This window comes from Papaver somniferum, chromosome 7 (genome assembly GCF_003573695.1).
Source record: "Papaver somniferum cultivar HN1 chromosome 7, ASM357369v1, whole genome shotgun sequence".
Classification (NCBI taxonomy): domain Eukaryota; kingdom Viridiplantae; phylum Streptophyta; class Magnoliopsida; order Ranunculales; family Papaveraceae; genus Papaver; species Papaver somniferum.
Window position 1 is genome coordinate 233,643,953 of NC_039364.1, and position 11,367 is coordinate 233,655,319.

At 37.9% G+C, this 11,367-nt stretch overlaps 2 protein-coding genes across 2 annotated transcripts; one reads left to right on the forward strand and one right to left on the reverse strand.

Annotated features, from left to right (window-relative positions):
• The first annotated feature begins 4,482 nt into the window (after positions 1–4,482).
• Positions 4,483–6,967, forward strand: LOC113299856 (60S ribosomal protein L7a-1-like). Its single transcript, XM_026548956.1, has 7 exons — positions 4,483–4,582; positions 4,826–4,873; positions 5,372–5,573; positions 5,665–5,834; positions 6,168–6,296; positions 6,414–6,506; positions 6,601–6,967. Exons 1-7 carry the CDS (start codon positions 4,580–4,582, stop codon positions 6,730–6,732), a joined length of 777 nt encoding a protein of 258 aa, XP_026404741.1. The 5' UTR covers positions 4,483–4,579; the 3' UTR covers positions 6,733–6,967.
• A 262-nt stretch (positions 6,968–7,229) lies between these two features.
• Positions 7,230–11,035, reverse strand: LOC113299855 (protein IMPAIRED IN BABA-INDUCED STERILITY 1-like). Its single transcript, XM_026548955.1, has 9 exons — positions 10,423–11,035; positions 9,926–10,210; positions 9,508–9,825; positions 9,176–9,403; positions 8,983–9,080; positions 8,755–8,863; positions 8,120–8,662; positions 7,889–8,027; positions 7,230–7,698 (listed from the first exon to the last, which is right to left on the reverse strand). Exons 1-9 carry the CDS (start codon positions 10,858–10,860, stop codon positions 7,679–7,681), a joined length of 2,178 nt encoding a protein of 725 aa, XP_026404740.1. The 5' UTR covers positions 10,861–11,035; the 3' UTR covers positions 7,230–7,678.
• Between the last annotated feature and the right edge of the window lie 332 nt (positions 11,036–11,367).

Consider the following 11,367-nt stretch of genomic DNA (forward strand, 5'->3'; position numbering starts at 1 on the left):
CTCAATGTGTGCTGTAACGGTAACGGTGTGTGATCAATCTTTTTTTATGTTTTTCTTTTTCCTTTGTGTTTTTCGGTAGGTCTCCTTCCTGTAAACATTTCTACCAGCATGATCCAAAGCTGATCCAGAATTTCCAAAATTTAGGACACTATGCCGAGATGAACTTTTGAAAATGATTTCATTTTTTCTCAATACTGCAAGGAGGAATTCAAGACCTGTCATTTGATCAATTCACATCACTAGACAAAGACTCTCAGTTAAGAGTCATGCATGCATGCAGAATTAACAAACCTCAAATCATATGAACTCAAAACTCTAAACCGCCGCTAAACACGACTCCTATTAGTTAGATTCATTCTTAAGCCGATTTCAACAATATTTAAAATGTGATTAAATTTAATCAAGACCGAAGTCGTCTTAACCTTTTTAAAGAACGGCAAGCACTATAAAGAAAGTATGTTGAAACTCCGCTGTAAAATTTCACGCGGTAACCGACTTACCATCAAGGCGGGACCAGACCGTTACCAAAAAAATGGGACCTAAAATTTCGTAATCAGTAGACCCCAAATTTTTAAAAATTGATACAAAAACCCCAAATTTCAAAATTGGTTTAATCAAATTCTTTGGGGTTTTTGTGTTACTTTTGTTTTTTGGGGGTTTTGTGTTACTTTTATTTGATGGGTTTTTTGTGGATGGATAGTGACACATTTGGGGTTATAACTTGCGGACCGTATAAGCAAATATAATGCGGAAAAGAAATAACACAAACACCAGAAATTTTGTTAACGAGGAAACCGCAAATGCAGAAAAACCCCGGGACCTAGTCCAACTTTGAACACCACACTGTATTAAGCCGCTACAGACACTAGCCTACTACCAATGAACTTAAGACTGGAATGTAGTTGAGCCCTAATCAATCTCACACTGATCAAGGTACAGTTGTGCTCCTTACGTCTCTGAACCCCAGCAGGATTCTATGCACTTGATTCCCTTAGTTGATCTCACCCACAACTAAGAGTTGCTACGGCCCAAAGTCGAACACTTGATAAACAAATCTGTCTCACATAGAAAAGTCTATTGAGACAGATAGATTTGTCTCCCACAGAAATACCTATAAGTTTTATTCCGTCTTTAGATAAATCAAGGTGCACAAGAACCAATTGATAACCCAGACTTATATTCCCCAAGAACAACCTATTATTATCAATCACCTCACAATAATCTTAATCATATGGAAGTGAAACAAGATATTCTGGAATCAAAAACGATGAGACGAAGATGTTTGTGACTTCTTTTTATCTTTCCTATCGGAGATCAATCTCGATCTTAGAGAAGATAGTACTCAATACAGTCCATAGTCAATACATGCACTTTAGATGCAACAGAGGTACTAGCTCAGGAAACAGTTCAAGCACATTAACTGGATTTGTCGACTGAGAAGCTATAGGTGATGGTGGCAAACATACTCCTTCAGCAGAGCTTTTAGTAACCTCTTTCGAAAGCAGTTGCTTGTATAAATCTACAAAAACACCTACCACAACCACTGATTAAAATACAACAACCACCACCATTGCAACAAAAACACATACCACAACCACCACTAACATCATTGAAACAAACACATACATTACACAGGCTGCCAACAGAATTAAAATTTAGAAATACAGATAACCAAGATTATACAGTTGGTATGCGATGGTTACTTTATCTCACTTTGATCCTCTATTAAAAAATCAGCCGTCTACATAGAAGTGTAGCTTGTACACATCAACCATGAATGTTCGTTTCCGATCAGTGGGTTGTTGATCTTCAGAACTACTAGTACCAGAAGATGGTTTTGAAAATAAATCTACATTGGTAGCTCCAAAAACAAGACCCAAACATTTGTTTATGCTAAACCACCTATCAATTGCTTAATGGCTAACATTAAGCTACCGATCTCATATAGTAGTAGCATATAAAATCCTAACTCATTTTAAATTCTTAATCAATAACACCATTATCCTAGAAATCTTTCCCAAATTCAACATGGTAAAACAAATAAGGAGATAAGTAACTCCATGAGCATCGCGAGGAGTACGACAACCATTGGATATTTTCCCTTGAGTTTCAGATGGTGGAAATGGTTAAAGATTGGAATCAACAAGAATATCAAATTATTCAACTAAAATGAACTCGTAAATTGATAATCAGATTTAAGAAACCCGTAACACTTGGCAAAAATAAAGTCATTTTGAAACCCTAGCTTTCAGTTTCTAACCAAAACAACTGAAAATTGAAGAAGATTATAGACATAAAGTGTAAATAATACCTAATTAAGCTTGAAAACACTTCGATTTTGATCAAATTTGAACACAAGTCCTCTGGACTAAATCTACTGCCTCGTTGTTGTGGTGGTGGTGGTGGTTGAGATAAAGAAGAAGGTGGTGGTAGTTGTGGTGTGTAGATGTGGTGGGCGAAAAAACCGAGAAGAGAAGTCCTTAGATCTACTCGATAAATTATTTATATTATAGGAAAAAGGAGGCTACTTAGAGTTTCTGTTGAGGCATATTGTTGATGTGGTTCTTAGTCATGTCGAACCCATCGTCCGAACCATCTGTTCTGACGATGGTTCCCCTCCCTCGTTGGAATTTCTGAAACCCCGTTGTCTTTTATTACAGTCCGAAATAAAATTAGCTAAATTTAAAGCAAGATAGTTTCGTAGATCATGGTCAGATACCCACGCTTGTAACAGTCGATGATTAGAGATGGTTCGGTCATCTGATTTTGAAGCCGTTTGGTCACAATCCTAAAAGTGGAAATTCACATGTAAACGCCGGAGTATCCTGTGCAGGGACCTTTAAATTGTAAAAATGAAAAAAAAAAATGGAAATTACTCAAAAGTTTATATTTATTCAATTATATTTCATAACCATATTTACTGATTTTAGTGTTTATAGAGAGCCAAAGAGAAAAGTATCATGTATCCTTCAAGTTTATATCGTATAGACGTCCACCATCCACATCAATACCTTGCTGGCTCTCTAGTGGATCATATAGCCCCGTGACCAAGACAATTCTTGTGATTTTTGTATCTTTTTTCAGTGTCTCAACACATACAATGCGTTCGAAAACACATGTATTTTATCTATTACTAGGCCTCAATGTGTGCTGTAACGGTAACGGTGTGTGATCAATCTTTTTTTATGTTTTTCTTTTTCCTTTGTGTTTTTCGGTAGGTCTCCTTCCTGTAAACATTTCTACCAGCATGATCCAAAGCTGATCCAGAATTGCCAAAATTTAGGACACCTATGCCGAGATGAACTTTTGAAAATGATTTCATTTTTTCTCAATACTGCAAGGAGGAATTCAAAACTATGCCCACACATTGAATTCATATGCGCTCTCTTTTCGGAAAACATCTTAAATGCGGAATTTTTAGGAAAAAGTAGGATTAGAACCTAGAGGCGGAGCTAGTACTGTGCAAGGGTATGCAAAACTAGCTTCCAAACCTCGAATTTCTAATACTTTGGGCTCCCAGACCTATTGTTAAGATTTTGCACCCTCTAGCACTGCTTTGCTTCCCCTAAGTGAAGTTTTTAGCTGCGCCCCTATTGGAACCTCTGTTATTAAGTAAAAAAAATCCGTAGGTCTTTGAATTTTTGATTAGGTATACATCTTTTTTTTTTCTTTTTGTCTCTGTAGATCAAAGAGACTCTTTCCAAATCTTTTTTTTTTCTTGGATCTACAAGTCACAAAGATTCTTTAAAATACTCTTAGAAAATTAATAGAAATCTCGATATTTTTAGAAAATCCCGGAAAGTCGTTCGAATAAAAAATCGAAAAGTATTTTAATCTCGTAGCGTGAGTTCAAATATGAACCAGCACCTTCACCACCTTTAGGATGATATATATATATTATTGGAGTTTTGATTAAACTCAAACTACAATGTTTACACGAACGTAAACTTTGTCGTGTGTTAACCATGTGTGACTAGTCCTCGGACGTGTTAATTGTTAGTTGCTTGTTAAACTACTAAGCATGTTAGATAGTGGGTCACTAACTTAATGTATTTGTGTTTACGTAGAGTTTCTTAGTGGAAAGAACTCATATAATGGTGGTGTGGAAAGAACTCATATAATCGTGTGTAAAGACTTTCACCTATATATAATGGTGGTCTGGTTTTCATTTGAAGATATTGAAATATGTTAGCACAACGTAACTCTATTTGTTTCAGCGTTTTATTGAAGACGCTAGTTTAATTGTAAACTCACAATGCGAGATCAAAATTATTATCCTAAAAAATTTACGAAAGTCTGTAGAAATCTTATTTGACTACCCCTATAAAATCCGCATGTGGTCGAATTCGTTGTAGAATCCACTTGGATCTCGATGGCTAACTTAAACAGGCCAGAAGCCCAAGACTAATGAAATTATCTAGAATATTGGGCCGGGTATGAAAAGGGGTGATGGACTTCTCCATACTCTCCCGATTCGTGTTGAAATAAATGGGATAAACCCTAGAAGTTTTTCTTTTTCTTTCTATCATCTGTAAGCGCCTCCCTTCTTCTTCAGAACCATCTCCAACCTGCAGCAGCAATGGTACTCTCCCTCCCTCTCTCTCTCTCTCTCTCTCTCTATCCCCATATCTCTCTGTTTCTATTCTGATATTGAAGATCTCAGCTCGATCTGAATCCCTCCTCCTATTAGGGTTTTCACTTTCATGGTTTTCATTTTTATCCAAGATCTTCAACTTGTTATCACCATTTCTTCCTCTTTTTTGTTTTCGTCATTGTTTTGTTCATGAAATCTAGACTAATCTGTTGGTTTTAATGTTTATTGCAGGCTCCCAAGAAAGGTGTTAAAACTCCAGTAGCAGCAAAGAAGAAGAGTGTAAGTTGTTGTAATCTCTTAGTTTTAGTATTTTGCTTTAAAAATGGTGTGAAGTTTATCCAGATATTGTGTATCTCCATGTCTCTTTATGTTTATCATGTATTATTAGTATTTTTCTGTGTTTTGTGGTGCATAACTTCAGAGAATCTTGTAATCAATGTCAAACCCTGAAGGGGGTTGATATTGGTTATATGAGATTCTGTGAAGTTATTTACTTCGATGACTAGATGTTCTGGAGAATTGGATTTAAGGGTTGTGTTGGTAAACCCTAGAAATTGAGTATTATGTTTTTGACAGCTGAAATAGGTAGAGAGATGATTTTCATAGTTCATACTACAGAATGGTTTTATTTGTCTTCTCCTATGTGTTATATCAGGGGATAACCTTGTCAGTGCTTTGAAAGTGAATAGTCAGCAGCAATGCTTCTTTGAATCATGTGGTTTATATTGTTAATAGTATTGCTGTCCAAACTAATTTATTTATGTTTTGGTGTTACAGGAGAAGGTTGTAAACCCTTTGTTCGAGAGGCGACCAAAGCAATTTGGAATTGGTGGTGCATTACCTCCCAAGAAGGATTTGCATAGGTTTGTCAAATGGCCCAAGGTTGTTCGTATTCAACGTCAAAGGAGGATTTTGAAGCAAAGGTTGAAGGTTCCACCAGCTTTGAACCAGTTCACAAAGACCCTAGACAAGAACCTAGGTATATATATCTGTTTCCTTTGTCGATGGTTTTAGACATATTTGTGGTTGATTTTTGTTTTACTCAATGTGTTATTGTTTTATTTGTGCAGCAACAAATCTATTCAAGATGTTGCTTAAATACAGACCTGAAGACAAGGCTGCCAAGAAGGAAAGGCTTTTGAAAAGGGCACAGGCTGAGTCTGAGGGAAAGACCGTCGAGGCAAAGAAACCCATTGTTGTCAAATACGGACTTAACCACATTACCTACCTCATTGAACAGGTATTTTTTCTCACGATCCTCCTCTTTTGCTGTTGTTGGAAAAAATGCTTAGATGTTTCGTTGCATGTTACTGAATCTATACATCAATTTCTATCTTTTAGTATAAGTATCGAGGTACATTTACATCTGAAATTCGTGTAGTAGATGATGTAAATCCAGATGTTTTGTCATGAAAGTGCTTTGTAATTTTCAGTAACTAAGTGTATCCTACATAACATAAGGGACTGATATTGGACAGTCATTATATTGTTGCGATGCTTATATTTTGTATGCTATCTGTATCTTATATTCCTGGCTTGTGCATATTCTTATCCATTTTATTAATTCATCCAGAACAAGGCCCAAATGGTGGTTATTGCCCATGATGTCGACCCAATTGAGCTTGTTGTTTGGCTGCCTGCTTTGTGCCGTAAAATGGAGATCCCCTATGCTATTGTGAAGGGCAAGGCCCGTCTTGGAGCGGTCAGTTCCTTCTTGTCCTATCTGTAGATAGCTGTATGATCATTTTACAGAATCTGCTATTGCTCATCATAAATATTTATATAAATAAGTCATCTGGCTTCATTTCACTTTGAACAGATCGTCCACAAGAAAACTGCCTCAGCATTGTGCTTGACCTCAGTTAAGAATGAAGATAAGATGGACTTTAGCAAGATTGTGGAGGCAATTAAGGTGATGGCAACTATATTACTTGGTTATAATTTTGATTGACTATTCATATTTATTTCCCTCTGAACTAACACCTTTTGGTTTGCTTAATATCCAGGCCAACTTTAACGACAAGTTTGATGAGCACAGAAAGAAATGGGGAGGTGGTATTATGGGATCAAAGTCGCAAGCAAAATCCAAAGCAAAGGAAAGAGTGTTGGCCAAGGAGCAAGCTCAACGTAACAACTAAGTTGTCTGGTTCTTGTTCTTGTAGTTCGAAAGATTTTCTTATGACCCTCTGTAGTTCTGTAGCTGATCTAGAGAAGAGAAACATTTTGTCACAAACAGTTTTTTAGTTTTGAGATTTATTTTACTATTCTGTCTTTTGCAAAAACGAGAAACCAGATTTATATATGCTGGATTTATCTAGATGTTTATTTCTCATATCGCTGTTAGCATGACTTTTATGATGGTTTTTAGCGGACTGTTGCCTCTGCGTGTTAGCATGCTGTTGTTCATAGATTGCTGTCCCTTGTTTTTTGCTCTTCGTTCATCATGAGAATGTCAGGGAATTTCGATTCTAGAGCTGTTCCTCCGGAAGCAGTTCTTATATTTTTATTTTTGTGAGTTCTGAATGAGAACAAACTACATGTACACCACAGTTGAGCAACAAAATACTATTTTCTCTCTGCACTTGTCTTGTTTTTCTGATTTGTGGTGTTATTGGGATAGAAGTTCCAAGAAGAGTGATCCAAAATCTTTTTTTCCTTTTTGTTTCTCTTTTTGAAGTTTGGCCATATACAAGAAAACAAACAAAAGCTAATCTATATAATGCTGGAACCATGCTTAAATACTGCTATACATCAATTGACAACCTTTTAGTTGCAAATAAATCAGCTTTAGAAAGAGTTTGTAAAACACATATGAGAGACCCATTTCTTTTCTATTTCAATAGCTTACCCCCAGTTTCATTTGATTATGCTGCTCTCATTGACTTGCCACAACCTTTGGTTGTCAAAATTTTGTTGTCTGCTAGTTACTCGCATTCTTCATATTGATAATCACCCCCATCTGATTCTTTCATTACGTTTGGGTTTGATTCACTTGTACAATTTTTCTTTTTCGACGATTATTACAGATGAACATCAAGTCTGTTGAAGGTTTATGGCGCTGAGAATTTAGGCAGGTACAGACAGCTACTTCTCATTCTTTTTCCCTGACAAAATACGAGAATGAAGTAGTGTAAGCACTATCAGAAGACAGAAAAATGCTATGGTTATAGAAAAGAGCAGGCTCAAATCGAAATATGCAATGAACATCCAACATTTACAAACTTAGACCGGATCAGATTCAAGGCATACCACAAATCTGTAAAATTAAGAGTTTTAGAATTTAATTCTCCCTACCTCTTTGGAACCATGATTTTCGGACTGCTCGACGTATATGGCGATCACGTTTTTCCAATAGCTCATCGACTCTATGTGCTTGAGATAACAATGGCCCGGAGAACTCAACCATCTCTCCTTCTTCCTGGCCATCCTGCATCTATTTACGGAGGCAATATGTGAAGTTAGTATAAACCCGATGAAGTAGACAAGGAAAGTAATTGTAGGTTGTACATGGTCACAAAAGCTTACCATGTTGCATTGTACAGCTACCATTTCCTCTCTTTGATACAGTGCTGCCGCCAGATCATGAGAATGGTATGCTGATTCATCAAAAGAATCAGGACGATCCAGATGTGTCCATTGTTTGCGCATCACACGCTTAGCCACCTCGTACGAGTCGTGGCGTTTTGAATCGACAGTTGAGTCAAGTAAACTACTCCCACTCTCTTGACATACAGAATCAGAAACAGTTTTCTTATGGGACACATTAGAGGGATCTAATGCATCAGGGACTTGAATTTTGGAACTAGACCTAGTATGTGATCTTGTTGATACTGCATCTTCTTTTCTCCTTTTTGCCCACGCAAAGCCACTAGGTGCCATCATTTCCAGTGGCCCCGAAAAAGGAATATCCCCTTGGGATGCATTCTTTACATGGGAAGCATCTTGAGCAGTATTAGTTGATGGCTTGAGAGGCTCCCCACATTCTTTCATAATGGCATTTTCCTTTCGGATGTTTGGGTTAGCACCATCAGTGTCAGTTAAAGCTTGTGACTTCTTAACTTGGCCCTCCTGAAGGTTCAAACATCGATTAGCCAATGGGTTATTCTTAAGTACACCATGAACCAGATAATGGGTGTAAGTAAATTAGAGAGAACTAGTACCTCTATTGGTGCAACTGGTTTACTCTGTCCATTCAATTCTCGCAAGGTTTTACCCGCTTTTGTCGATCTTCTTGCTTCAGCTCCACCACGCCCACGCCCAGCTTTCTTCCTGGAACACCAGTAACACGAGAGTTACAAAGGTTGCATGCTAAGTAGGAGCCTAACTGACTTTTGAACCATCTTGCGGTTTCTGGCTTACAGGAAACTGAATAAGCCTTAAACTCTTACCTTCGTGCCTGCTCGCGACTTTTTGCATCAATCTCTTTGTTAGGAGGGTACTTTGGCAAGGTTGATGGATCACATGCATAAGGCTTAGTTGAGAAATACTGCAATTGGATGGATAGCAATGGGTAAGAGAAAAAGTAATAATCCTGAATAGGATTTCTGAGCACTAGGTACATAGAATTCTGCAAACACTTACCTCAGATGCAAGAGCGGAGGAGGCATTACCACGTTTATATGGTTCTACCGAAAGAAAAGTTTCTATCAGACTCAAGGCTGTTCGCGGCAGTTCATTTAAGGTTTCTCGAATACTACTCTCATAAGGATGCTGGGGCTTGAAAATAGTTGCATGAGGCAGTTTCGATTTTTTCCAATACTCCTCTGGAGGGGAACCACACAGCTTGAAAATTTTGTGCAACTGTTCCACCTATAGAAAAAACGCGATCGAGTTAGAATAAGAACTTCATTTAGTGCTTTGGATTGCAATATTGATGAAACTGAAGTTGCATCACAAACATTTCATGTCTTCACCTCGGTTCTCCCCTGCAGAATAGGCTTCCCCATGAAAAGTTCAGCAAAGACACAGCCAACACTCCATAAATCCACTGTTGCTCCATATTCCGTGGATCCTAGCAGAAGTTCCGGAGGGCGATACCATAGAGTCACAACTCGACTAGTTAATGGTTGCCTGTAACCAGGGTTAAAGAAATTTGCCAGGCCAAAATCAGCCACCTTCAAAATCCCTTCGTTATTAACCAAAAGATTAGACCCTTTAATGTCACGATGCATTACGCCCCTGGAATGGCAGTGCTCAATGCCAGATAGCAGCTGGTGCATATAGCACTTAACCTGCACAACATTTGCAAGTAGACTACTTCAAGTCATGGACCCATACATACATTTGAGCAATCAGTGGACGATGGTGAAAGCAAAATGGACATGAACAAACCTGTGCTTCACTGAATTTGATGTCAGGGCAGGTTGATAGCCCAGCAAGGTCATGTTCCATATACTCGAAGACAAGATATATACTACATGACAACCGAGACGTAATAATCCCTTCCAATTTGATAATGTTGGGATGGTCTAGCCTCCGAAGTATCATAATTTCACGCGCCATAAACCTGACGCTCTCCGGCTCGAAATTATCGAACCGAACCTTCTTCAACGCAACTATTTTGCCAGTGTCAAGGTCTTGCGCTCGGAACACACTACTGTATGTACCTTGCCCAATCTACAATTGCAATTTGCAAACTTTCTGTCAGTACCCACAATTGACAACTTCATCCCACAATTGACAACTTCATCCCACAATTTCTCATTGCACCGGAAATCACAAAATTAAAATAAAATCCAACAATGGGGCAACATTGATCAAAATGACGCACCACAATCAAATCGGAACAAATGAAATGAAATGAAATTGAAAAATTTAAAAGGCCTTACCTTTTCCAATTTTTCGAAAGAATCAGCTCTAAGAGGAACCCATCCCTGAATAGCTTCACCAGCAACGGCACTAAGCCAAGCAGGCCAACCGGCAGCAATCTGTTCACCTTTGACATATCTCTGCAAATTCCCCAATCTCACATTATTATTATTCTCATTCGATTTCGTCGATTTATGCGATTTCGTTGATTTAGACGATGATTTGCTTCTTCTCGAATCATTATTATTACAATCACGTAATAATATTTCAGCTGTCGTTGATTTCCTATCTAATTCCTCCAATAACAATTTCTCATTATTCTGAATTCCAATACCAATAGAAGAAGCAGCTCTGTTACGAAGTGATGAAGCTAATATCTCCCCCCCTCCTCCTCCGCCACCGGAATAATCGAAAGCAGGCGTGACAGAGACTGCCTGTTTCGTATTGACACACCCCATTCAACGGCCAATCATGCCCTGTCTGATTCAATTTCTTAAACCCTGAATTTGAATTTTATTCGAGTTTTTTTTTTTTGCCTTGGAATTTCTCTGTTTTTTTTCTCTATCTCTCTTCTCTCCTCGTCTCACACCGGCGCGAGATTTGCGGAAGAAGAAGAGAGATAGAGAAGAAGTAACAGAAGAGGAGAGGGGGGATTTGGTTTAAGACATCAAATGCCGACCGAATTCAACGCTAGACAGAATGACTGACTCGTGGGGTCTCCATCTTTCCACCTCTCTGTTTTTCTGTTTATGCGGGAAACAACATTATTTTACTAGCATTCCACCAAAACAAAAATCTCATTTACTACTAAAGGGTGCGTGTATGTGTTTTCTTTCATTCTCATTAAGTGCTCTTTCAAGTCTTACCTTGCTTGTTGCATACGGTATGAATTTGATTTTTTTTTTTTGTTATTCTGTATCTGTTTCGAAAAAAATGATACTTTCACATTTTTTTTTTCTCAAAAG

Excerpts from the sequence above, each read along its gene's own strand:
- LOC113299856 (XM_026548956.1), top strand. Across the intron at positions 4,874-5,371 it reads TAGCAGCAAAGAAGAAGAGT|GAGAAGGTTGTAAACCCTTT; the intron begins GTAAGTTGTTGT and ends TTGGTGTTACAG. Across the intron at positions 6,297-6,413 it reads GCAAGGCCCGTCTTGGAGCG|ATCGTCCACAAGAAAACTGC; the intron begins GTCAGTTCCTTC and ends CACTTTGAACAG.
- LOC113299855 (XM_026548955.1), bottom strand. The coding sequence starts at position 10,860 with ATGGGGTGTGTCAATACGAAACAGGCAGTCTCTGTCACGCCTGCTTTC. Across the intron at positions 9,081-9,175 it reads CCTCCGCTCTTGCATCTGAG|TATTTCTCAACTAAGCCTTA; the intron begins GTAAGTGTTTGC and ends ATCCAATTGCAG. Across the intron at positions 8,663-8,754 it reads AACCAGTTGCACCAATAGAG|GAGGGCCAAGTTAAGAAGTC; the intron begins GTACTAGTTCTC and ends TTGAACCTTCAG.